Source organism: Heliangelus exortis, chromosome 22, assembly GCF_036169615.1.
Source record: "Heliangelus exortis chromosome 22, bHelExo1.hap1, whole genome shotgun sequence".
Taxonomy (NCBI): domain Eukaryota; kingdom Metazoa; phylum Chordata; class Aves; order Apodiformes; family Trochilidae; genus Heliangelus; species Heliangelus exortis.
The window spans coordinates 7,176,208-7,204,026 of record NC_092443.1 but is presented as its reverse complement, the minus strand read 5'-3'; the positions used below and the strand labels follow the sequence as shown (position 1 = coordinate 7,204,026).

Sequence of the window (27,819 nt, the reverse complement as noted above, 5' to 3'; positions counted from 1 at the left end):
ATCAAAATAAAACACATTCTTAGTCGATCATCCTCTTGCCAGTGCACAACTGTTTTAAGCTCGGTTTGCTTCCGAGACAGCCAGAGATCTCATTCAGTCAGCAGTAAATGGTGAAATTATAGATCCAACAGATTCCATGCTCTTTCCCAAACACTTGGTTCAGATAAGATTTAATAGTTTATTCCTGGACTAACATCTTTGTAGCAAGCTTTTGTTAAATGTTCATCAGCTGGTATTCCAAAGAAAGGAAATTTGAGAACTTTACAAATTTTCATTTATTATTGTGTTTGTAATTAATAACACGCTGGAAGTACCTCAGGCAGCTCACTGTATGGCTTTGTTCACGTCAGAATGCTGATAGCAGCCTCTTTTTGTTACATATTTAACAGCTTTGAAAGACATTTTTTTAAACAGCAAACATACTAGACAGCTTTAAAGCAAAGGACATTAACTGGCTTGCCAATTATTCATTCAGCAGCTCTATGTGCGTCAAAAAAATGCATACCACCAAATTTTCCTGAGACAAACCACTTAAATTTCCTGTGACTCATACACTGGTTTTGCTCTAACTGGCTATGGATAGCGACCATTTAGGGAAAGAAACAGATACCAAATTTTTTTTTTTTGCCCTGGAATACTGAGAAATATGTTTAAAATACGTTCATTTACAGTCAGGGGACAGCATTTGTAGCCCCAAATGTCCTGTTTTTAAACTGAAGGGTAATCTTATCTTAATAAGATTATTTCATTTTTCTCTTTCACTTTAAAATGGCCTGAAGTGTCTAACTCGGTCTACAAGAAGCACAAAAAGTGATAACTGAATGGAGTAATAATTCCCTGAATTGTTTCAAGTCAGTCCACAGAGCACATGAATCTGAAGCTTGCTTGTCTGTCTCCGGCAACTCAGGGAGATGAAGAGCTGAGCTGAGCCCCACTTGCTGACAAGAAGCAAACTGTCTCACATTTTAGGAGAACAACATCATTGCCTATAAAAATGAAGAAGAGACAAAATAAATAAAACCAGTTAATGTTGTAGTTAACTTGCAAATCAAGTAAATCTGTTGGTACAGTATTGTAGAAATAAACGATAACAGCATCACACCAAACACACATTTCTGAACATATAAACGTTCTGATTTTGATTTAATGGTGTATCAGCGTCAACTATTGCTTCCTCTGCTGGTACACACTTCCTGATGCCTACTGTGAAGGGTGCCCATATTTACAACTGAGTAAGATGATTAATTACACCTTGTCAATCACGGTGCATGAAGACATAACACCACAGCAGACAATGAAGAAGATGCCTGAAGCTACAATTACATTTTAATTCATAGTTTATTGTATGTACCCATATATTGCAGCCTAATAACCGTAGGGGCATCAAAAACATATGAGATATCAATCACGCTGCCCCCTGGTCTTTCATGTTTATATTATTCCACAGCCTTTAAATCACCATAAGTAGTTACTTATTTTCTAAGCTTTCTTCTCTTCTCTCTTACCTTTTGCTTCCATTTATCTTTTATCCTTAGTACCTTTATCCAACAGATACAAGTATTTGATGGAAGTTTGCAGCTCACTTAAAATCTGTAACAGACAACCTGAAACCCAGCAATTAGCAAAGACAGCTTAGACTTGTGTCGCTTTGTTGAAGGAGGCGTTGAATCTTTTGTTCTGATTTAGTCACGGTAGCTGGGTGGAAGCTGGTACCTCATTATGTGGTTGGTCTGTTTGTCTGGTAGGTAGCAGATGGTACTGGAGATGACGTTACCAAGAGAGGCAGGGTAGAGAAACTCAAGACCTGTGATTTGTTCACCTGTCACCTATAACAAAATACAGGTTAAAAGACTTTATTATTAGCTGGACTGTTTTTTTAAATGAAAAACCTCCAAATTTGCATGAGCCTGCGTTTGATTCTAAAGCTTCTTTTGCTATTGTATTTTTTCTGTTGCTCATTATTCAAGAATATCCTGAATTTTATTCAGAACAATGTAAATGTCATTCATGTGTCAGTGTGTACATTAGCAGCTTTGTGTTTACATTTGGTTACTCTCCTTGTGTTTTGGTAGCAAGGGTTGGATGTCTTCTTGTGTTTGTATATCCATTAGGAAGATAATCAGAGATAGCCTGTGAACTGGAGGTCGTGCCATACCTTTTTAACAAGCTGTTGGTATTACTGGTCCCAACCGCTCAGGCAATGCTGTTATATAAAATATTGCATTTTGGTTCCATAAAATATATAAAATCTTTTTGATAATGAACAACATCAGAGCATATGAATTGGAGACCTTTCTTAATTGCAAAATGTATGTAATCATTGTGTGGTAGGTAATTACACTGCTATTAAAACACCTAGGAGAGCACAGCATGCTGCTGGAGGGAGGGTCAGGTACAGCAGGTTGCTCAGTTCAAGGTGGCACAGGGGTGTCCTGCAGTGGGGTAACTGGTGTCCAGGAGCAAGAGGCCACATCCCTGCCATGGGAGAAAAACCTACCAGCACAGACAGTATTTAAAATATCTTGCAGTTTAGCAGAGATTGAATAGGTTTGTTTTGTCAAGATAAAATACTATGCAGCTCCAATCATTCTGTTGCAGAATTGTAATCTGAATTAGAACATGAATTTCCATTGTTTCCAAGGTCTGATTTCAGGGCAGTCCTTGGACAGTTCCCACAAATGCCAAATTAGCCTGTGTTCAGCAGGGCTTCTTGAGGGGTCTTGTGGCATCTCATGTGCATTTCTACAAGAAAGACTTTGTTCTCCTCTGAGACATGCAAATGTATTTAACTACTCAGAGCAATCCCAACAGAAACATGATAAAAAGCCTGGATTATTGTGGGAAGGCAAGACACGAACCAGCGAGGTTTGACTCTAACCAGAGTAATTCCTGTTTTAGCAAAGCTGGTCTGAGCTGTGCACCTGCAAGAGGCAAATCACTGTGTCACAAAACACCCAGCAGTGACGTGCTGCCTGATGGAATCATTTGTGGGCTCAGATTAAGCAGAGAACCTCATGATCTCAGGTGTGCATTCAGATTTACTTTCCGTTGTGCTCCCTTTTCTAACGTAATTAGAAGTGAGATATTTGACATCTTCAATACTAATTAGTCCTTCCTTACTGCCCACCTTCTGGGTAAATATTTAGACATCACAACCAGTTTCTCTCTGCGCTCTTTGTCTTTTCTGGAGACTTCCTGATGCTTCTCCTCAAGTTCAGAGACCTTCCTGGCCTGGTTCTCTTGCAGTCTGCTGTGAACTCAGGGCGGCCCCGCTCAGTGGGAGGCTTCGGGGACTTGACTGACACAACCGATTAGATTCTAACGCTGAGTATGGTTCATAATGAGTGCTGTTGGGTGCATTCAGTTACTAATAAACTCTTCGCGTATCGTGATTCCGGAGCGTAACCAAACTTTTGACCCCCCCACTTCTCCCGCGCCGGGGGCATTCTCCCCGACAGCCTCTTTGTCGCACGTCGCGGTCTCTCACAGGCGACAAACGCCAACCCCCGGAGCGGTGCCGGTCCCTGCCCTCCGCGGCCGCCCCCGGCAGTCCCGAGGCACCGGCCGCGGCGTGTGCCCGGGGGCAGGGGCCGGGCCGGGCGGGATGCGCGCCCCCTGCGCGCCCCTTGCGCGCCCCTGCGCGGCCCGAGCACATGCCGGCGGGCCCGGCGGCGGCGGCAGCCAATGGCGTCGGGGCAGGACATGATGTCACGGGGGCTGTAGAAAAGGCGCGGAGCCTCGCGCGGTTGCAGGCGCGCCGCTGGCAGCACGGACCGCGGCGGGCGGCGGCTCCGCTCCCCCCGCATCCCCCCCGAGCAGCCGCCCCGGGCCCCGCCGCTTTACGGAGAGAGGGGGGCCGCCGAGTGCCCGTCCCATCTGGTGCCCATCCAACTCTTCCTCCTTCCCCTCGGCTTTTTTTTTCTTTTCCCAATGATCTCCAGCGGGCTGGGGGAGGAGCGGGGGAAGGAGCAAACTTTGCCCCTGCGCTGCCGCCGCTGCCAGCCCTCTGGACTGTGAGTGCGTACGGTGGGCGCCCGCCCCATCCTCCGTGCAGCACCAGCCTGCTCGCCGCCTGCTGCAGCCTCCCTCTCCCTCGCTTTCCTCCTCCAAATTTCGCACAGTACGATGTAGGGGGCTTGTCGTTATTATTATTATTTTTTATTTATTTCTCACTGAAGATGGTTTAATTTTTTATACTTCTATTATTTATTAATCCCCCCCAACCGTAAACCTGCCCAGCCTTCTTCTAGCTGGGCCAGAGCATAAAGCCTGGGAACGCACCCGGGGCAATGAGCCCTGTACTGAAGAAGCCTCCTAGAGGGACGTGCCGGGGCCGCGCAACAGACTAGATCCAAGCCCCGAAGCTTATACCACCAGTTATCCCCTCTTCCTCATCCCCTTCGCCCGCCTTTTCTGCACCCAACCCCCTCGAAACCTCGGATCAGTGCCTGCGCTCCGGAGATCTCTGACGGGGCGAAAAGCCCGGAGCCCAAGGAGAGACGGGGCGGCCGTGCTAGATGCATGGGGGAGGGCTCCGGTTAATGCAAGTTCTGGGCTCCTGCAGGGACCCCGACAACTGTCAGCAGCAGCAACTCGGGGCCTCCTCCTCTGCTTCCTCAGCGATGCTTTTCCACAGTCTGTCCGGCTCGGAGATGCACGGGGTCATCGACGAGATGGATCGGAGAACCAAAAGCGAAGCACCGGCCATCAGCTCGGCTATAGACAGGGGAGAGACCGAAACGGTAGGAAGCAAAGGAATGGGAGTAATTCACCCTCTAAACGTAAATCCCGCAAATCTAGAGCTTTTCCCTTAAAATAACGGATGGGGGGAAACTAAGCAAAATGCAAAATCAGGAGAAAATTAATCATAAAGGTACCCCGAAAGATTAAATAAAACCGCGGGGAAAGGCATAAAACTGTTAATTATTAATAATATGCATAGCGATAGTAACACACGGGTGAAACGAATGGTACAGATCGTGTGAGAAAAGAGAAAGATAGAGCAGCCTTTTGGTAGCGTCCAAGAACGCCTTCCCTTCCCCCAGCCTGCCCGGCCTTCCAAAGTTTTTAGGAAGAGGCAAAGTATGCTTTTATACAGATAACGTTTGGGCACGGCATAATTTTTGTCTGCAGGATGGGAACACAAGCTCCACAGAAAGCAGTTCTGTGTTATTTTTCAGGTAGGATGTCTACATCGAAGTAGACTTCACAGCATTTACAATAACAAACCCCTATACTCGAGTATCTTTAAATTCTGATTTTTTTTTTTAAAGTAATTGTAATGTATGTGAACATTGAGTTTGCAGAAATAGAGCTAGAGGATGTGCTTCAGGGAGATGGATGGATGCAAATTTTTATAACTTTATTACTTTTTATCTTATGTATGCTGCTGCATAGTACTTGTATATTAATACATTTATATAATAAAAAGATGCATCCTTCTAACCAGAGTTAAACTAGAAAAGTGGAAGAGATTTCTGAAGTGTGTTAGTTGATTTGACATTTTATGTAAACTACTTTTTTTGTTAAGAAATTATAATTCTGAAGTGAAATGACCCCGTTTTTTGGTTAAATTATGTCTTGTAAGCTGGTACGGGCATATGCAAGAAAGATTATATGTTCTCGGTTTTTAAAACTTAATCACTATGTCTTATTTATCTTAACAGTTTGTAGAAATTTATTTAAAAGTGACAGTGAGAATATTTAATGCTGAAACTCTGACTGAAAACCGGCCTTTATACTACAAGGGTGGAACATTGATTTCTAATCTAAACTATTTTGGTTTTCTTTGGAAAAGTTTTATTTCTCCATACAATTAAACAATATCGAATTACCTTTCCTGGAATAATTATTGTGGCATGATACCTTTATGTAACAATATATAATGTATATACATACACACGTGTATATAAAAAATAGTGAAATAGAGTACTGGGTCCTTAAATACCATTTCTGGATCTCAGAGTATTTTTTGTTATTGGGAACGGAAAAAAAAAAAAAGGGGGGGGGGAGGGGGGTGAGTGGCAGAAAAATGGTATTTCAGTTAAAGTGGATTTACAAGAAACGGCATCGTTTCTAAAACGAATCCCTAAGCAGAGTTAGAGTTAATGCGTTAAAGAAAGAAGCTATCAGTGAGTTACGTACTAACATACCAACGTAGTGCCAGGATTTTATTTACATGTAGTTCTGATGGTGGGAATGGTGTAGTGCAAAGAGCAGTGCTCACAGCCATGGGATTTGGTGATCTCTGCAAGTACTGGATGAAAGTAACCAGTCCAGAGTAGGCTGAAAAAATAGCTGCGTTTTCTTTGGTTTCTTCCCTATTAGCTGTCTTTTCTTTTGGCTTTGCGCAAGGACTTAAGGCTCTAGAGGAGGTAAAAGTAAACAAACAACTCCTTCCCCCTACCCCACCCCCCTCCTTCCAAGCAAAACAAACTGCGTGTTTGTCACATCTGTAAAAAAATGTTTGGAGCCCTCTTGCACAAGAACAAATCTGCAGCGTGCTTTTGTGCAACGCGGATAATGGTGAGTTTGGAAAGAAGTGGACAGCGGCGCGCTGCGAGCTCTGCCATAAACACTGCTCCACTCTGAGCCTCCTCTCCTGGGTCCTGCTTAAGGTGCCGGCGAAAATAAATAAGCGTGCTTAAAAGGTTTCCGCTATTTTTCTCTTTCTTTTTTGGTAGAAGTTGACGGAATATGTATGTATTTGTTTTTTGCGAGCTTTCGATTGGATTGCGATTTGACACTAAACTATTAAATTATATAGGGGTTACATTTAGTTTTATTGCTTCCAAGTCTATCCCAACGTAATCTAAAGTGCTCTGTTGTTTTTTCCTCTCTTTCCTACACGTCTCCCCCTGTTTCGTTCTCCTGATAAAACATTCTGCCCCTCGGATTTAGTGATGCTCATCTCCTCCGCAGTTTTATTTACCGATCCTTTTAGTGCTTTGGGTCACAGCAGATTTGGATGCGTGTTGTTTGGAACCAGCTTGCAGGGAGCTGTGTCTGTAGCACTGTGACTGCTGGGGGGTTTGATCGTAATTCACTCGGAATTTTATAGCTAGGAAAATACACACAGACATGCTCCACATACACGCACTCACAGAGCATTAAATATGCAGACGCTCTCAGTATACCCATAATAATAAATTTTGAAATTAACTATCTGCGATTTGCCTTACTCTGTGATTGTTGCGCCTGTTTATTGAACTACATCATTTCTTATTCTGGGACGGGAAAATCCTCGAAAACGAAAAAAAAAAAAAAAAAATCCTGGATCTCATCCGGGCACCTTCTCTAAATCCTAGACTGTTTTTTCTCTGTGTCTCTCCTTTCCCCCCGCTCCTCCCGGGAAGGCGGGCTGCCGGGGGGCACCGGGGACCCGGGTCCCGTCGGGGCGGAGGGGCTCGAAGCCCCCTCTTCTCTCCTCTGCGCCTGCCAAGCCCCGGCAAGGGAGAGAAGAAGCCCAGCCGAGGCCGGGCAGGGGAGGGGGGAGCCCAGCGGTGCACAAGAGTTTCTCCCTCTCGCTAACGGTCTGTAATTGTTTTCCCCCAGCAGACCATGCCTTCCATCAGCAGTGACCGGGCTGCCCTGTGCGCCGGCTGCGGGGGGAAAATCTCCGACCGTTATTACCTCCTGGCTGTGGATAAACAGTGGCACATGCGCTGCCTGAAGTGCTGTGAATGTAAACTCAACCTGGAGTCCGAGCTCACCTGCTTCAGCAAGGACGGCAGCATTTACTGCAAGGAGGATTACTACAGGTACAACCTGCCCTCTGCCACCGGCCCGGGAGGGGGGGACCTGCAGCCCCCCACGCTGAGTAAAGCCTGTCCTGAAGAGAGTGTGGAGGGGATCCGTGGGCAACGCGGTCCTCGTGGGGCTGGCTTTGGGCGCCCAGAACCTCCCACGGGAGGGGGACAGTCATGATGTGGATGGGCCCAGGGTCCCGGGAGGGGGGCATAGCTCACCCTACCTGCTTGCGGGTACTGGGGGCTTCCACCAGGCGTCCCCTGTCCGGGCTTCTTGGGCTGCGAAGGGAAACGCGATGGCCCACGGGAGCTAAGCCCTAGGCACGCAGGGCGAGGCTCGGAGCGGCATCTCACCCTGGGGATGGGCTCGCCCTCCCCTCCCGCGTCCGTGTGCAAGGGCAGAGGGTCGGGGTTGTGTCCGGTCCCGCTGTCCCTCCGGCCCCGGGGAGGTTTGCGGGACGGGGGTCAGAGCCAGTGGGAGCTGGCGGGACAGGAGCTGCGCTTCGAGGTGGGAAACGGGGCGGACCCCCCGGGCACCCGGGTGGCGGAGCCGGTCCGCAAAAGTCCCAGCTTTGTGTCGCTGCCCCGGCCGAGGCGGCCGCCCCGGGCCCCGCAGCCTCTCTCCCTCTGGCGCCCTCCGGGCGGACTCGGTGACAGGGGGGAGGGGGGGGATGCGCCTCTCACCATCTCCTCTGCCCGTTCTGTTTTGCAGGAGGTTTTCGGTGCAGAGATGTGCGAGATGTCACCTGGGAATTTCTGCCTCCGAGATGGTCATGAGGGCCAGGGATTTGGTATATCACTTAAATTGCTTCACTTGCACCACTTGCAACAAGATGCTGACCACCGGCGATCACTTTGGCATGAAGGACAATCTGGTGTACTGTCGCCTCCATTTCGAGACTCTCATCCAGGGGGAGTACCAGGTGCATTTCAATCACTCGGATGTAGCCGCTGGGAAGGGCCCGGCTTTGGGAGCGGGGTCTGCCAATACTTTGGGACTGCCTTATTACAACGGCGTAGGGACTGTTCAGAAGGGGAGACCCAGGAAAAGGAAGAGCCCGGGGCCTGGGGCAGATCTGGCAGCCTACAACGCAGGTAAGAGACCCCCATCTTCCCCGAGAGCAACTCAAATAGTTTGTTTCTGTTCGCTTCCAAAGGGGGATTTCTGTTTATTTTAGCTTAAACCGTTAATAATAGTTTAGCTGCAGCATAATTATTGAGATCAAGTGCTGTCAAACTGCAATTACAGAAGCTAATATGTTAGCATTTTTCACTTCAGCTGGAAATAAAATGTTTTGAAGCAAGGTCATCTGGTTAAGGAGGGGGAGAAGGGGGAGTCTAGCCTGAAATAAAATCTGGAAACCAGAGATTGTAAGTTAGCACTTCAGAGAGCTGTGAATTTTCTGTAGTAGCTACACTCCAAGGCTACTGATGGGTGAATCATTCTGCCCTTGTCCTGAGCTCTTGCACCTCAGAATTTTGGAAGAGAGAGGGAAAGTAAGAAGGTGGTTATTCCCCGAGGACCTGCAGCGGGGGCCGAGGGGGTAGGGGGTGGTGTGCGGGGCTGGGGAGGCCCACAGACTGGGGCAGGGACTGCAGGCAGCAGGTGTCTGCAGGCAGCCTCGAGTCTGCTCAAACGGGAACAAGTCCGGTTGGAGTTTCCTTCATCAGATGTGACTCGAAGAAGAGTGGGGAAGCTTCCAGCACCCATCCCTTTCCTAAACGCTCGCTGCCCCGAGGGGCAGCCTCCGCCTCTTAACTGAGAACAGCAGCGAGAAGAAAGGGAGCAAACCTGGCAGCAGACACAAGCCTGCATGCAGTCTCTGCAGAAACTCTCTTCCAGGTTCTCTGCATCGAGCTGCAAGCTTCCTGATATGTTTCCTCATTTAACCTCCCCACCATAGCACTGGAATTTTGCAGGCAAGGGAATTCGAGCAGCCTCCTGCACCCCCACCCCTGCTCCCCTTTTCCTCTCGCTGCTCTTCGTCCATCAAAGTGCCCACTAGAACGGCTGTGGTCACTGGATCTTCCAGCACTGTCCTTGTGTGCAAAACGAAAAAGTCTCTGGGCGAAAGAAAATTCTCAGATCTTGACTTTATTAGAAGAATTCCAGGCAGGGGTGGGGTTTACCTCAGCCCCGAGTTTCCCCAGGCTGTGCGCGCAGCCGCCCCCTTGCACCCTGGAGACGAAAACTCCTTTGCCTCCCTCCTCCTGCTGTTCCAGTGTCGTCTGCGCTTCTCCGCCGTTACCAGAAGTTTTCTTTTTTTAATCTATAAAGTTCTGACATATCCCATAGGGCGTACTCCCCCCCTTTTTTCCCTTCAATATTTTCAACTTTTTTTCCTGGAAAGGGCATTAGGTAAAGGCCAAATTTGCTGCCGTTTGCTTCCAGTCGCGCCTCTGCGCGCCCCGACAGCCGCGGCCCCGCAGCTCCGGGTTGCGCGGGGCTCCCGCCTGGCAGAGGGAGGAGGAAGGAGGTTGGGAAGGCAGAGAGAAAGTGGTGGTGAGGGTCTGAGATGTACTGGTGATCCCCCGGCACCCAGGGCTGCGGCTGCGGGGGAGGAGACTGCGGCGAGAGGATGAGGCTGCGGGAGGATGAGGCTGCGGGTGTTTTGCGCCTAAAGACAAACTAACAATAGAGACGAAACTGAGTGGTTTGCGCTGCAAACGGCAGGGAGAAAAGGCGCATCTCTAACCGGCAAACGCACCTCGGGAAACAAAATTGCCGCTATTATTGGTTTAACTAATCGCTGAATAATTTGGAAATAGTGCAAGAATCAGCAGTAGTCCCAGTGGTGAAAGTTGATGAAAGGTGTGTGTGGCATTCTCCCGAGTAACAGCTGAGCTTTAAAACACACATAAAATATGCATCTTGCCCGTTTAAAAACGTCTCATTTTCGGAGGGATTAGACTTTAATTGTCCTTCCGCTATCTCCCTGTGCAGGGCAGATGTTCAGATTCAAAGGACCTGTAAACCGAACCAGCGGCATCTGTCCTGGGTCTTACTGCTTCCTGACTTCCTAAATAAATCATCTTTAACTGCATTTTTTTAAAAAATCGTTTCAAAACAATTGCCCTCCGATTTTTTATTTTTTTTTTTGTCTTTCAATTTTTGCTTAGAGCCTGAAAAGGAAGGTTAAGAAATCTTCCTAGAGGAAACTTTGGCTTCTTTGCTTGAATATTTATCTACTTAACTATTTATTAAACCAATAATCGACTAATTTATACAGTAATAAGTGACATCGATCTTGAAAATGTGTCCAGGTTGCCGTTGATGTAAAATTTCACAAACGAGGAGATTATTGCAAAGCCTTCATTTTTATGTGCTTTTTAAAACGAAACAGTCTAAATGTGTGATATTTTATCTTTTTATTTTTAACGGAACTTATCCGTTCCTACTCAGAAACGCACTCGAAATTTGACAATATTGTCCTCTGAGGTGATCTGTTGCTGATAATTTGTGCGTGATACTTTGTGTAAATAAATCTACACCCAGAGGACGTGGGAAAAGGGGGACCGGTAAACTCAGGCAGAGTTAAGACTGAAATTCTTTTCGTAATTGCAGCAAATATTAATCTGCAACACGAATTGGACTGACTTTACCCCCACACACACTTAAACGAGACTCCGTCTGCATGGGGATGATGATGGGCTTTAGATGTGGATAGAGTCTGACAAGTGGAAAATAGCTTAGAAGGATGCTGAAACTTCAAAAAGATTTTTTTTTTCTTTCTTTCTTTTTTTTTTTTTTTTTTTTTTAAAGTGTGTTCCTGTGATCATAATTTCTTTTTTCACTTGTTGGAATAGAGTTTGAGGAGGTTTTTAGGTCAGTAAATCAATGGCTGAAAGATTGCTGAACACAGAAGCACCTGTAAAGAATTCTGAATACTCCCTTTGTGGATTAGACCCCAAGCCTCCCACGGCCCGCTGTATTTTATTTATTTGTATCGAGTCTGTCTTTAACATGAAGACACTAAAATACTCCCGCAAGTGACATCTGTGCTGCGTGGACCTGGGGCACCACGGTATCTGATAAAATACCCATAATCTGTGCCAACAGCGGAGATATCAATAAATCTTTCCTCCCTTTACTACAGGAGGACACAAAATGTTTCAGTAAGAAAGCTCCAGACTGTCCGGCCGAGGTGAACCCCCTCGGCGGGCAGGGATGGGGCTGGGGTGCGGGGGCCGCTTCGTGCCGCTCCCCGGAACGGTTCAGGAAAGCGCCGGGGCCCTTAGGAGCTGATCGCCCCCCGAACCGGCTCTGCCAAAAGTTTTCGTGTGGTTTTTATTTTGTTTGTTTGTTTGTTTGTTGGGTTCGGTTTCGGTTGGTGTTTTTTTGTTGTTGTTGGTGGTGGTTTTTTGTTTTGTTTTGTTTTGTTGTTTCTTTCTGACAAAACCGGGGAACGCCTGGAAACTTCTGAGGAGCAAATTTCTCTTTCTCTCCTCATTTCCCCTGGGATTAAAAACTCAGAATAAGCGTTCCTGTAACTACATTTTCGGAGCGGGCAAACAGGAATCGCAACTTAAAAGCCGATGTCTTGCAGCGATTTCCTAAGGAAAATCGGAGTTCCCTCCTTTACCCCCTCCCCCCCTCCTGCTTCTCTCCCTCCTCCTCGCTCCCTCCTCGCCCCCCGACGTGGTCACTCCGGGGCTCCCCGGGCTCGGTGCTTCTGGCCCCTCCCCGGGGGGCAGGGGCTGGGGTCGGGGCAGGGGCAGGCAGCCGGCACTGCTTGTTCCCCGAAGGGCGAGCGGGGCCCCAGCCGCGCTCCCCCTCTCCTTCTCCCTCTCTCTCTCCAGGGAGGCCGCCGGGGGTTCCTCGGGATGAGCTGGGCTGGCAGAGCCCCTGGGTTCAGGAGCAGAGCCCGCCCGGCCCCTTCCCCCGGCCCGGTGGGCAGCGCGGAGCCCCGCTCGGCCGGGGCTGCCCGGGTTAATCGCGGCGCTCAGGGAATTACCGCGCACTCGCACCGGCTATTCAGCGCCATTCAATTGGCTTAATTGAGGGGAAAAACCCTCGGCGGCTGGCTCCGCCCGCCCGGCCCGGACCCTTTGTTCTCCCGCCCGCTGCAGCCCCGTCCCGGGCCGCTCTCTCCCCCCGGGGGCACCGGGGACGCAGGAGGGGGGCGGCCGGTCCCTCGGGCAGCCCCGGGAAGCAGCGGGACACGCAGCCCTTTTGTCCCCGGCGGCTGAGGAAGGCCGGAGGAAAGAGGTTTCTACACCCAGCTCTCTTCTCCCGTGGCCTTGTGATGCTCAGCCTGGGAGACAGTCGCTCGTTAAGACAGTCTTGATCTCCCTCTTCCCAGAAACAACTCTTGAAATTTCAAGGTTGAGGCAGCACTTTCTATGTCTGTTGCGGTGGTGTGTGTGTCCTCCCCTTTGTACGCTGCCAGGCAGCAAGGAGAACCTTGCCTGCTCCAAGTGCCACAGCTTCACCCCTTTCAATCCCAGTTGTGATAAGGAGTTCAGGTGTCCGCTTTCTCCAAGCGTCTTCTCCATCCACCAGGGAGAAAAATCATTCCCGTTCCTGTCCCAAGTGTCATTCAGAGGGCTCTGTCTCACTTTTGTCCCCTTCGAGGATGCTGGTACCACAAAGTCCTGTACATACTCCTGCCAAACAGCTGCATCCCTGCCTCGTCTAGTTAATCACAAGTTCCCTCTCCAGGCAGCAGAAGGTTAACACACCCCCTGGACTCTTATTACTGAAGGAAAGGGGTGTATGTTGTTGATCCACTAAATTTGGAGAGCCGATGCATGCACTAAATGTGTCTCTTGTTTCATCATTCTTTCAGAATCAGGATTAGTTTGTTTTCTTTTTGGATAATTTAACGTGCCAAACACAAGCTACTAAGAACAAAAGTTCCCCCCAAGGAAATTCCTCTTTCCCGTCTTCTTCATGTGCCATGTACTTAGCAACCTACTAATGACTAAGCACAGGCTTTGCCCCGAGTCCCGGCACATGGTGAGATCTGGGGATTTGAGTGTGAAGCTGTGCTCTCCAGTTTTCTTCTCCAAACAGTGTTTGTTACAGAGGTTGCAACACATGCTGCTTTACACCCATGCTACTGCTTTTAGATTCTCTTATTATTCATTATTCTGCAGGGGATGTTTTGGTCATCGTATGAAAGGATAGTGTTTTATTCTAATTTCCAGTGATGCACTCTGTGGACATCACCATCTTGTGGCCAAATGGACATTTGTACCGCGGTGATAATGGAGGAGGCTCAGAGCTGGTGAGACCAGCGGGACAGGAGGGCAGTGGCTGGAATGTGGCGACTGGGGGAAAGGCACCAAGGCCTTAGAAATGCTCTAGGGTCAAAAAGAGACTTGGCTCCACTTCAGAATTTGTTTTATCACAAAACAGGAATGAAACATCAGTTAATTTGAGACTTCTCTCTACTACTGGAATTTTACCAATTGTATTTCTGAACTCCCACCAGCAGCCCCAGATACTGAGATTGAATCGAAACTGTACGTACGGAGAGTTGAACAATTCCTTTGGGAGAGACACAGAGACAACACAAAGGAGCAGAGAAGAAGTGTCTGAAAAACAGAGGGTTGTGTGAGGAGCACGTACAGTATTAGTCTTACATCATGATGTCTTTTGCAGAAACTTCTCAGCTCTTAAAATCTCCACATTCTTACACCCCTGTCCCGCTCAGCATCTCTGTGCCTGCAATGCCCACAGACGTTTCAGATTCTGTGAGAGATGCAGATAACACTAGACCTGATATAATAGACTCTGAAGATGGTGCCAGGCACCAGAACCAAATATGAGAGGAAAATTGGCACTCACTAGGAATATTTTTGCCATTTCGGGTGATGCCTGGGGGTACCCAGGCACTTGCAGAAGACAACAAAAATCAGACACCCTCATGCACTTTCAAAACATGTTCTGTAACTTTCTTCACAGAAAAGGACAATATTTTGTGAGTCCCAAAAGGTGCATATTTACTGCCATTTTAATAGTAATTTTACTTAGTAAGTGAGGAAGTAAAATTATGAGAAATTTAACAAGTAAATTGTTCACTGTCCTATCCGGGCTTGACAAAAAGTTGATACCCTCATTCCCTTCTGGGAAGGTTTAGAATCACTTTTATTTCCTTGGATCCTGCATATATCTCACTCTCTATGGAACAGGTTAGAATCCAACTACTTGCAGCCCTAGGGTTTATCATTTTGCATATTAACATGAACAGACCATAGTCTTTCAGGCAGATATTTTGATGAATTTCTTCCTAAGTCTCTGCCCTGTTATTTCTGGGAGGGTTGGGAAGCATGTGAGATAACACACAAAGGTCTTTCCCATTACTAATATCTAAAATCTGCGAGTACATTTTAAAACCAAACCTGCTTGGTTTTACATTTCCATAACAGAATTTGCTATGAGCAGGACAGCTTCAGTTCTGCATCCCACTATTCTTTCCATCAGGAACTGTACCTGTGAAGGAGACTGGAGCACATGGGATGCCCCCAGTTTGGCAACTCTTATCTCAATACTTAAACCAAAAAAAGATTTTGCTGGTAACACTGCATTTTTATTATCTCCTTTTATATGTCTTACACCTCTAAATTCAGGTGCTTCCAGTCTTTCCACACCACAGGAAAACGAGCAGAAATGTTTCTTATCGGTAGAAGTTGGCAGAAGATACTGAGGTCTGGAAAGGATTTATACAAATGCATGCACATGCACACACACACACACATTTAGATGTGCAGTACATTTTTTTTAGGCTGTTTTTAAAAATACAGAATGTAGAAACACACAGAAAACTTTGAAGCTTTGGAGAGTTTCTCTGCATCTATTAATCAAACACACTTTTTTGTCTTAGGGCTGAATTTTTGCAGTCCTTGCTCTGTGTTGTGCCATATTCTTTCAGAAGGTTTTGAAAAGCTGGGTTGCAAAGCAGCTACTGTGCATGCTGCAAAACTGCTGTCTATAGAGTCTGCATGCATTGTTACTTATGAGTATGTGCATTTTATATATATTTTAAAAAACTCTTTTAAAATGCATGCCTTTCAGAATTGGTGTGTTTTCAACAGGGCTGAAAAACTCTGATAGAGCAAGAATTTAAAAGTAAAACTATAAAGACATGTCTGTGAGGTGTGCTTAATTGTAATGAAACAGCAGTAACAGACAATAGAAAACAAATTTGTTTATATGTTTAAGAAATTTGCCAATAATTCAGGTTTTAATTATTTTTTTCCTCATTTTTGAACGCAACATAGAACAGAGATAGTAGTGATTTTTCAGTGCTTTTAACATAAAAGTTATAGGAAATTAAAAAGGAGTTGTATATATTGGAACAGAAAAAGCAAATGAGTGAGAGTTTGTCAGAGCTAACTTCCAGTTATATCCCCGGATTTTTTAGTGGGTTTAAGCTCGGTCCTTAAGGTATTTTAAGAGTTTTTCTATGGTTTACAGTATGCACAAATAAATGAAAAACTACTTCTGGTCTGTGAGATTATTTTGCTTGGCATTCAGCATTCAATACTACTTGATAATTGCTATAATGTTTCTCACTCACAGACTTCATTTACAGGCTTTAGGGGTGATTTATGCAAATTCATCAATCACTGTCGTTCAGTGATTTCAAAAGCACACAACAGAAATGACCATTCCAACAAGTATTTGCAAGTGCTCGATTTGAAAAGGAAATATAAACAAACAAATAATTAAAAAGGTGTTTTTTATCTGCCATTCCGGTGATACATTGTATTAACAGCTTTATTTCTTTAGCTAGTCAAATCACAGTCATGATTTGCTGACTTGGTACCCACAAACTATTTCTTTTATAGTGTTTCATTTAATGGTCTCTCTTGCACTCTACAGGTTCTAGTTTGATGAAGGAAATAAGTAGAATTTTAACTGGTTTGTTCCATCGAGACTGAAGCGGACTGCATTGTACAGCATTCTTTGTATGTTACAAAGCAATTTGTAGTGATACAAAGTGCATTAAAACACTTAGAGAGTTGAGGACAGCTACTGTCCTACAAACAGAAAGTGGTGGAAAGGCTGTTGGGGTATGGAGGGAAGGAAAAATGAAACAGACTTGACACTTACAAAGCCATAAAGAGGCAGGTGAGGGTCCTTGCAGGCTGCTCATTGTAAGGGAAAAATAGAAGATGCAGAAATGGAGGGGAAGGCAAGTAGGATTTGTGCCAGTACAATACCTGCCATGCTATGTTATTTTAATTGCTGCACTCAGATGAACTGCAAAGGATGTTGGTCACAGAGCCATAGATTTACACTCCTTTTCCCCTTGTTGCCTTAAGCTTTAAGTTGCAATGAAAACGATGGTGACCACCTGGACAGAGACCAGCAATACCCCAGCAATCAGAAAACAAAGCGGATGAGGACATCATTCAAACACCACCAGTTGAGGACAATGAAGTCATATTTTGCCATCAACCACAATCCTGATGCCAAGGACTTGAAACAGCTAGCTCAGAAAACTGGCCTGACCAAAAGAGTTCTTCAGGTAAGAAGAGCAGTCGTTTGTCATGAGAAGTAAATAGAATATCAATTTTATATTCAAAGTGCTGATCATCAAGCTTTTCTCAGACATTCGTACCTTCTGTGAGACTTCAGTTAAATCCTATAAAGTATGAGAAAAATTATTTCTTTTCAGTTTCCCAAAAGCAGATCACTTGGGTTCTAATTTGTAATGACAGTTGTGGCATTCTGGTGCATGTTTTAGCTTCAACCCTGCTGTAAAATGAAGTAAATTATTTTAGTTAGAGTGTTCACTATAAACAGAGAGCTTTTCATTTAGAAATTACTGTGAATGTTTACAAGAAATTAATCAGCAGTTTTAATTTATTTTATCAGGACAAGGATGAATATTTTTTCTTTCATAACTGAGGTGGTCAAATAAAAAATAATTTTTATTCATAGTGTAGTAACTTAGGATGAGAAGAGACTGCATTTTAAAGGTATTTTTGCTCTAAAAGCTGGATTTTTCTTGCTTCAAGGATATACACTCTGTTTGAACTATTATGGGAAGCAAAGGTGAGAATATAAGTTGATTCAGCTCTATTTTAATTTGTAGTTCTGTTTCAATAAGTCAATTTTAATGGGCACTTATTCATGAAACTACACCTAGAGACGAATTTGGGCAACTAGGAGACAGAGTTCCAGGCTATTGCTGAAATTTTTAAGCAGGCCTGAGGTGGAGACAAATGGTTTGTGAGCTTCAGAGAGACAGGTAGGGCTCAGGCACAGACTTCTGGGAAAACAGCATGGACACATTTTTAGGCAAGCGTAGGGCACTCGACAAAAAATACTGAGAAAAAAATGAATTAACTGGAGAGATTCTGGACCTCACAATGTTAGTACTTAACAGAAGGAGGAATAAAGGTTTTGTAGGCTTCCCAGTAAAAACCAGTAATTAAAAACCATATGGAATTACTTCTCTTGGCAATGTCTTCCACAGAGCTGGATTTTTTTTGTCTTTATCAGGCTGATTTGTGGTGGAACAGATTCTTCCCCTGTAACTAGTCACATCCTAACAGTTGATGTAGTGTCTCTCCTGGCAGCTCACCTTTGTCCATGCACACGGGTGAAATAATTTACTGTATTTGTCTATCCTTATTTTGACACTTATACTTTATTTTACACTCAGAGTTTAGACTCTTCAGTAATATCAATTTGGTCTCTAACAGTGCATTCACACCTGAATTATCAGAAATTTCACATCGTGCATTAAGAAATGAGATCAGTATCTAGAAAGCATCTTTCCCTTTATCATCTCTGTTCTCTCTCCTCACTCCACACCAACTCTGACTTCCATCTCTGTCTTATTTTTTCACCTAATAGGTCTTTCTTTCCATGTTTTTTTTTTTCCAAGTTGTTGTCTCTTTTTCTTCCTTCCTTTTCAGAATCTGTTTCCTTGTCCCCCAAACTGGACTCCGTTTCTTCATTACACTTCAGTTCCTCTTTTGGTTTCTTCATTGCTTCTGTCTCCATCTTAAACATATCACATCTTGCAGTGTTAGGGGGCTTAGTGGCTCCTCTTTTTTTCTTTGTGGCAGACCCTTACAATTCAAAAAAACTTCTTTATTAATTTTGGTAATTTGTGTTTCACTCCTTTCACTTTTACAGTTAAATACTCCTTTATGTCTGGGCTCCTTTAGCTGAAGAGTGGTGGAAGGTAATAGTTGGTGGTGAGGATTGCACCCAGAGGATGATGCTGTTGGGGACAGTTCAAGAAAATGGCTCAGGCTGATCCTTTGGCTTGTATCACTTGAGTTTTCCTGTCTGCTACGAGCATTTTCCACTCCATACTCTTGGACTTTTTGTTTGAAAACTAATTTGGTCTAAAAAAAAAAAAAAAAAAAAAAAAAAAAAAAAAAAAAAAAAAATTAGAACCTTTGTGCCCAACTGGTTTATCTCTAATCTGTGAGAGGTAATTTTTTGAATGCTGAAGTCCACATATATGAGTTTCAGGGTTGCTCTTTGCCAAGGAAAACTCTTCATGATGTTAGTTACTGAAGTAGTCTCACTTGTTAATTCTTTTGAGCCAGAAAGGTTGGCATTCTGTTTGTGTCATTTATTGAACACCAAGTAATACACTGACACTACTGATCCAAACAAGCCTCACACACCCAAGGCACATGGACTCCCAGACACACGTGCACACTTGCCACTAGTGAGAAATCCCCTACATTCCTTGTGTTGTATTAGGCATCTCTGTAAGCTGGAACACTTGCTGCATGCTCAGATCTCAGTTCAGCTGGTGAGGGATTGTGGCTCTTTGTAAATCATCAATAGGATGTTTTAGTAGAAAATACAAGGCAGGAGAAAAGGAGAAACAGATTCTCTAGTTCTGAAACCAGTGTACTTCCAACTTCCTAAACACATGTGGTAGAGTTCCTAGTGAGTTAGGAAACAGCTAGAGTGCCCTTTCTGTATGCAGTGCCACCTAACATGCAAAAAGGGGACTGGGTAGATGAGTAGTGAATTTGACTATGTTCTTAATGATCTGTGATATCAGATTTGGAAGCTGTGACTTCTGTCTTTGCTTTATACAGAATTAGTCATCAGCTACACATGCTCAGAAGTCAAGTACTCCCCAGTAAAGTTGCTATGAAAACCCTGCAGAGATTACTGCGTGCATTTGGACTTTGCTAATTTGGTTTCCAGCAGTCAACAGGCATGGAAATTTTTTCTGTCATGCGTGGGCACCCTGAGCTAACTTGGGTGCAGATTTGCTTTAGGCTGGCATGCAGCAGGCTCTGCCCAACCTCCATTCAGAATGGAGCTCACAGTTCCCTTAACTGTGTTTACTAATTACAACAGCGTGATCAGAATGTGTGTGAAATAAGGGAATGTGGTTTACTTTGTGGTGCAGCACCCTTTTATATTTTTCTTTCTCCACTTACTAGTTACTAAAATTTAGTAAAACTGAATGTGTTCAGGTAGCTGTGTGGATGAGCAAAATTGCATTTAAAAAATTGTTTTTAGCATAAGCTGTTGATACAACTCGTACCTAACAGTTGCAACAATGGAGGTGTTACAAACAAGAGCATGAAGTTATCTCAGGTGATTAGGTGAGCTCGTTCACAGCAGTATCCAAACCCTTTACAATACTTATTGCATTTATTTTTAATACTTTCCCATCGTATGGAGATGTTATTTTAATCCTGTTTTACTTGATGGAGGCAAAGAGATAGCTGCACAGATCACTCAAGAGATTGAATAATATTTTAACTCCAGTAAATATTACTCTGCCTTGCTGCTGGATTGCCCAGCTCCTGGCATCCAGCTCCACTCACCAGAATGTGGTAGCATTGGTGGTGGGTCTTACAGCTGCTTTTATTTTTTAGTGGCAGTTTTGGTTCTTATTTTTCTTTTTGATTTGAAATAGCTCAGCCTTATCCTGATACACTTGGACAGAAAAATGCTAAATACTTCCCAATGATTTTGTTTATTCCTCAGTACTGAAGACCAGATTCCTAATTGTGCAATTGATGTGAGATAAGTCCTTCTGGAACAATTCTTTCAGTTATGTATGTTTGGGTTATTATTTCTTTACTTGTCTGTAATGCCATTACAGGTGCAGGGCCTGAGCTGCCCCTGTGAGCTCACAGCACTGCTGCCACTCTGCACGGGCAGCCCTGGCCCCCCAGCTCTAACACACTCACTTTGCACACCTATAGGTAATGACACAGGGCAGGGGAGAAGGGGAGAAGCAGACCCACACCTCTGCAACTCATAAAACAATAAACAATAGTTTGAATTCTGTTATTACTCCTCAACGTGAAGTCTTTGCTGAATATGTCATGTCTGAAGTGCAAATCAGAATATCACTACTGTGATAATTATGTCATCCCATTCTATCATAAGACAGGGGATTTTCAGAATTTCAGTTAACAAATATTTAGATGCATTTTCAGTAATAATATGAACATTTATTATTGGCCAATTTTGAAGAGCTTTATAGCTTTTTTTAAATTTTATTTTTTAGGTTTTTAATTAGTTAATAAAGCTGACAATGCCTCAAGGAGAATGGAAGTTAAAATAGTCTTATAATATCTTATTTTTGAATAATACTTAGAGGATTATGTAATATTTTCTATGTCTGACATGAATTACCCCTACCAAAGAGAGAGCAAGTGATGTTATACATGCAGCTCCTGCAAGCAGTAGGAATGGGCATTAGTAAGGGCAGCTAAGGTCAGGTTTTCATGTTTCATGGAAGATAAAGGGGAATTTATAAACACCAATAATCTTGCTTGCTTTTCTTTACTGAATGCATATTTCAAAGCACAAACAGAAAAAATACTGTGGAGTCTCTTGCCCTGTTAAAGTTAAGGGGCTGTTGGATGTTTAGGAACAATGTAAATAAACAAAACAGTTATGGTGCCTTTAGAGTTTTGCACACTTTTAGCAAGAAAATTGTTTTGTGCATAGGAACAGCAATGTTACGGATATCTGAGGCTACTGCATATATAAATATGTATAAAATCATAATTTTAATGAACCTTAGTGTGAACTTAGGACATGGTTTTGTCTGTTCTGTTCTAATTATTATGTGACATACCAGCAGTGGCAGTCTCTAAACTTCCATTTCACCTTCACATCTGTTATCATTTTGACAGTTATTAGAAGGAATGTTTTAAAAATCACAATCAATTACTCTGTGGGACAAATATAAATTATCTCTTACCGAAAGACAAAAAAAAATCCCAGTCAGTGTTCAAATTGCTTTTTTTTACCATTCCTAACTAGTTTGTGCTTGGGACTGTGGCTTGAATAAGCAGAACAAACTGATTTGCTTCACTTGCATCCCCTGCAGGAGAGGCTCCTCTCCTTGCTCAGAATCTCCCCACACATATTTCCACATCTCCCTTCTTGTGTGGCTCAGAACCAACAGAGGACACTGGTTATGAAAGTGTCAGGCAAAACACCCCATTTGGTTTTGCCTCATTTTGATGACAACACTGACCTTTAGCAGATTTACCACTCTAACGGACTATGTTTAAAATCATGAGTAAATTTTTACCTGTGCTGGTTTAGGAGACGATTTTTGTTTTCTTGTCATATCTGAAACTAAAAAATATCATTTAAACCAAGCATTTTAACCAAGGGAATGCCAACATAATCTGTTTTAAAATACTGAGCTTTCAGAAACAGGGGTCTGTAAGGATGTGATTAATGCATAGCCCATGAACAGAGCTTTTATGGCCACTACTAGGATGAGGATGACTTCCTTCCATTCCCCAGAGAAAGTGTGAGAGAGAGGGTGTGCACCCTAAAGACTGGCTTGGGGTAGAAAGCTTTCCAGAGAGTGCTCAGTAGGGAGACTTTGGGGCTGGAGCATCCATAGATGAGAAGAAAATCAGTCAGAGGAAAAAGCTGAGACATGTTCATCAGTTCTGAGCATGGCTGGCAAGTTGAGAGTGCCAAGAGACACCCCCCAGGACCACTTCTGTTCCAGCACTGCTCCTCTCTCAGCTCACCGCGGATCCTTCGGCAGCGTCCGGGCTGCTCAGAGGCAGGGGCAGAATTTCTGCACAGGTTGGTGTGGCCTCGAGAGCTCCAAACACTCTGCTGTATCCCTGTACAGGCCACAGAGGAGAAATCTCATGGAGATACAGCATGGTTTTGCAGATCCCTGCACTCACTCCTTTCTCCAACGCATACAGAGGCGATGAGGCTCATTTCCCCTGGAATGGAAAGACCTGGTTCTATTCCTTACAGCAGGTCAGCAAGGGACCAGCAGGATCCACTGTTAAGAATGTGACAGTGACAGAGCCCTTCTGATAAATAAGCAGAGTGAAACTGCAGTTAGTTTGTAGCAGTAAAATTGCCGGGTATCAACATATATCAGATTGAATACAGGGTATTTAATAACCTTTTCAAGCTCAATCTGTGATGTGCTGTGCCTAAGTTGCACACAGGTTTCACAAATACATTTTTAAAATTTTCAAATAGGGCAAAAAATATTTTATTTTTCAACAAATCCTGCAGCCAACGGAAAGCATTATTAACTTAGACTTAAGAACTGAAATTTAACTGAGAAAGATGAAGTCAGAGCTTTTGTCCTTCACTTATAGTGATCAAATAATGCAAGAAGTAGCAATTTTGGAAAAAATTTTGTATGTAGATATAATTTCTACTGAAATGACAGATTTTAATGCAGTGAGGGTTATTCAAGCCTCTTTTCCCAGCATCATTCCACTTCTGAGAACATTTGAAAAAAGGAGACTGGCATAGGCTAAGGGAGCTGAAGCATTTCAGAAGGAAGAGTAAGAGCGGAGTAAGAAAGAGGGACAAGAAAGAGGGACAGTCCTTTTAGAAAAGTGAGAGCACTGCAGACACCAAAACACGAGAAAGTTCCTCAGAGAGCTCCCAGGGCCTGCAGAAAGTCAGAGTGGTCTGTGCTGTGTCACCTCCTGCTGCTGCTGCTGCTGCTGCTGGGAGATGGACGTGAGATACGAGGGTGCTGAAACTCGTCGGTTTAAATCCATCGGATGCTTGATGTCTGCCTCATCCAGACAAATACTTCTGGGATTGAGGGCAATCGAGGATTCGTGCAGGCTGCCAAATTTCTAAGCATCTTTATAGATAGCCTGCACAGACAGACTTCCCTCCTCCAGGCAGCCCATTAATACAGGATTGCAGGAGAGGGGAAGGGGAATGCTATGCGGGCAGGCAGAGGACACTTCTCAAGACTGGGGCTACTTTTCTAGCATGTTGGCAGTAAAAACATCTTTCCCAATTCAAGCATTGGTGAATTTGTGAATATGCTTTTGCTTTTTTAAACACTGCAGCTCTTTAAATGCTACCCTGTTATATTAAACTATTTCAGGTTTGGTTTCAAAATGCTCGAGCCAAATTCAGACGGAACCTCTTACGTCAAGAAAACACTGGGGTGGATAAGACTTCAGACTCAACACTCCAAGCAGGGACTCCCTCAGGTCCTGCCTCAGAAATATCCAATGCCTCCATGAGTCCATCCAGCACTCCCACTACTCTAACGGACTTGACTAACCCTACTATGCCTACTGTGACATCTGTCTTGACGTCAGTGCCCGGAAGTCTTGAGGTTCATGAATCTCGAAGTCCTTCACAGACAACTCTTACAAATCTTTTCTGATGACTCCTTCCTAATAATTTCTTTAAAAAAGAAATTATTCTTAGCTGGAATTCCAAGTGTATTTTAATAGAGGCTTTGAGCAACTGACTAACCATAATTAGGATCTTCCCTAAAAAACAGAAGGAAATGTAGTGTTCTGGTATTATGGAGTGTGGACTGAAGAATAACTTGGAAGATCTATTGCAACACAACATTTGTGTAACTGTACAGTTTTGTGGACTGAGCAAGGGAAACAGCAATTAATTTAAGTTGGCTAAAGCTTCTGTATTTTCAAAGACTGCCATGTGCCTTATATACTGTTTTATCTACATTCTTTGGATTCCATGTCCACTTCTCTCTTTTTCTCTCTGTATATTTATGACCAGGGCAAAAATGTTTAGAGTTTGTTATTTTGAATAGTCCTAAGCCTTTCATTGGTTGCTTTGTTGTTTTAGAATTTTAAGGTCGAAGTCTGTTCGAATACCAGAATTTGTAAGATCTAACCAGTAATAAAACCACTTATGGAAACTACTTGGTAATGGCTGCAGTTACATTTAACATTAGTGTCATAGTCAAGATAGGCTGATTGTGTTTAAAAGGATTAGAAAACTGCACTTCAGACACATTATCTGCCTAGGACGAACTCTAAATATGATGTATACATTCCTCCTGTTCCTGAAGTATATCTGGGTGAGAAATCCAGTTTGTACAACAGCTGAGGTGTCTTCATTGTAGAGAAAAAAAATAACTGTTAGTTGCAGGTAGAAGCTATCAGATAATGTTAAAATCCAAACAGAAAAACTATACTTAATTTTGCTGTGTGGAAGAAGCTTGACTTCAGCTGGCATTCATGGAAGCAATTTTGCTTTTGTGCAAGAGATGGTTTGTCCCTTGTCAGGGAGAAGCCAGTGGGGATCTGACAGCCGTGTGGCCACAATCTGTCTGTTGCAGCGGTGGACGCTGAGGAAAATTTTCCCTAGGAAAGAGACAGAAGTATTTCAGGTTATTTTACAACAGCGGTGGGTAATGTCGAGGCAAAGTTATGTTTTATTAAGTCATAGCCTTACATTTTTGTAATGCTTTGAAGGAATGAAAAGCCAAGGAAGATTATATTATCGACACTAATAAAAGTGGTTATTCCTTTAATGATTAAGGACCTTTGAATACAATTGAGTTCCTTCTCCCAAAAAACCCTGCGCAGAATCTAATGCATATTTTGAGTTTTTTTCCTATTGTTTTTAAAGATGCTTTTCTGTAATTAAAGAAATACCTCAGCAAAGTTTAAATATGTATAAGAGCGAGTATAGACTATGCTGTTTGCCCGGTAGTTTTATAGATTTTGAGTGGTGCATAAGATACATATGGTTGTTCCTTTTCAAACCTGTTACAATCAGTTTATTTCAGTCAAATGTTAGGCTGTATGTGGCCAGCTAAAACTGATCTGTCATTCCCATTGGATCAAAATTGCCAAAAGATTATTCCAAATAAACAGCAAGATAGGTGCCAAGATTTGTATTCTTTACCCTTTTCAGTGCATAGCAGATGATTTAGGAGGCCAGACTCTTTGGTGACAATGCTTTTTGGTTTTAAAAGCACTACATTTTTTCAGCTTTCTCAGCTGAAGATTTGTGATCCTTGAGCAAGCCAAATTCCTATCGAGATCAGGGACAGATCATGAGGGCTGTGGGATAGAAATGCTGACATAATTAGGTCATTTATTAACCTTTTTTTACACTTCAACTTAAACGAACCCACAGGTGAGTTATCCAAAAAGCAAGGCAGTCCTAAGAAAATGATACCTAGTTAAGATCTATGAAAGGGTTTGTGTTCTGGTCACTAAACCCAGTAGGCTAGCATGGCTCATTAAGTTAATGCATAATGATGAAACATTAAAAAAGACAATTTGGTTTGAATCAATAACTGTTACAGGTTTGTTCAAGACATTTTTCCTCATAATGTAAATGTCTAATAAGGAAATTGTGCTGGTTAGTGGACAGTGAACAAGTACGTATCTGCCTTGCAAAGATATTCAGACACAGAGATTCTGCTGTATGGAATGTTTTGTTATTGTCAATAACCTTGGAGATTTTATGTTTTTGACAAATGTTTAGCTGGATCTTTTCTTGTTTTAAAAGGCAATGTTGGTCCACTGTTAAAGGGATAAAGCCCATAATTAAAACCCCATGTATTAACCTGTGAACAGTTTTAAAAAATTGAATCCTAAATTCTTAAGCATTATGGCAAATGTAGCAGAAAACGATTCAAATGGTTCTTTAAATTGCAGAGCTATTATTTGTGATCTTGTATTTTAACTACCTGAATCCACATGGATGGAAATACCTTTCAAATCAATTCTCAATATTGCCTTTTCAAAGAACTGACATTTATGAAGGGGAATACTCTCATGTTAATCTTATCTAAAACCTATAAGAGACAATTAGAGAAATTGTCTGTTTTAATCAAATCAGGGATTTTGCATATAAATAAGAGACAATATTCTATGTAGGGTCTTTATGTAGGTGCATTAGGATTCACTCACTGGCTCCAATGACCTATGTTGTCCCCATGATTGTTTCAATCCTGTGGTATTGTTTGGTTGTTTAGAGCTTGTTGGTTTTGAATGCTGTACATTTTTTTACTACTGCAATCCTAATGTTTCTTCACATACTTGTACAGTTCCACATTTGATGTATTAGTCTGAAATTCTGTTAAAAACATGAACAAAAATGGAAATGATATTTCTTTGGAAGTGTATTTTTACTGTATATCTAATTTGAACTAGTTGAACATACTTCTTTACATTTTGCATGATAGGTGTGTAGTTAATTTTTTAAATATGAAAGAGACTTAAGAGTAACTTAGAATAAGAATATAATGAAACCTATACAAATATGGAAAATACATACAATGATTTGCTACTTTTTGACTCAAGAAACTTTTTGAAATACATTTAACTAGTTTATTTAAGATAATGCAGATATTTTGTCTTTGAGTTGATACATAATACAGAATATAAGAGGGGATTACACATTAAAAATCTCTTCAACTCGACAGCACACTGGATTGTTCTTGTCAAGCAAAGAGAAAGGATATTTGACCTCATGAAAGCTGAATAAATATATTTTGATCCACAGTAGTGATCTACTGTAAGTGATATCTAATCACAAGTTAAGTTTATTGACACTATTAATAGCTGCATTTCCTGAAACTTATTTTTCAGTCAAATTATCTAAATTTTAGAAGAGAAGACTAAGGATCATTATAGCAATGGAGAAGCTGAATGCCTGCTCTGGAAAGAAAAGTCAACTTATCAAATTTTATACTGTGGATGGAGAATGTGCCTCCAGGATACCTCGATTTACAAGCTATCGTGTCTCACTAGTTGTTAAAAAAAACCCACATGCCTAGAGCACTTTAATTGTTTGTTATTTTTTTATTTGTTGGAAAGTAAGGACTAAAGCTTAGGCACCTGTAGTAACAATCTCCATCTA

General features: G+C 43.1%; 1 protein-coding gene and 1 long non-coding RNA gene across 3 annotated transcripts; one reads left to right on the top strand and one right to left on the bottom strand.

The window, feature by feature from the left end:
• Positions 1-257: 257 nt before the first annotated feature.
• On the bottom strand, positions 258-3,670 carry LOC139806478 (uncharacterized). Of its 2 annotated transcripts, XR_011730248.1 has the most exons (4): positions 3,128-3,670; positions 1,714-1,826; positions 1,506-1,604; positions 258-986 (listed from the first exon to the last, which is right to left on the bottom strand). It is a non-coding gene; the product is annotated as an uncharacterized lncRNA (long non-coding RNA). The 2 variants fall into 2 exon arrangements; XR_011730247.1 differs by having other exon boundaries at positions 1,506-1,826.
• Positions 3,671-3,750: 80 nt separating this feature from the next.
• LHX2 (LIM homeobox 2) lies at positions 3,751-27,246 on the top strand. Its single transcript, XM_071766114.1, has 5 exons — positions 3,751-4,742; positions 7,558-7,760; positions 8,461-8,843; positions 17,022-17,227; positions 24,062-27,246. The coding sequence occupies exons 1-5, from the start codon at positions 4,518-4,520 to the stop codon at positions 24,347-24,349; spliced, it is 1,305 nt and encodes a 434-aa protein (XP_071622215.1). The 5' UTR covers positions 3,751-4,517; the 3' UTR covers positions 24,350-27,246.
• Positions 27,247-27,819: the final 573 nt, after the last annotated feature.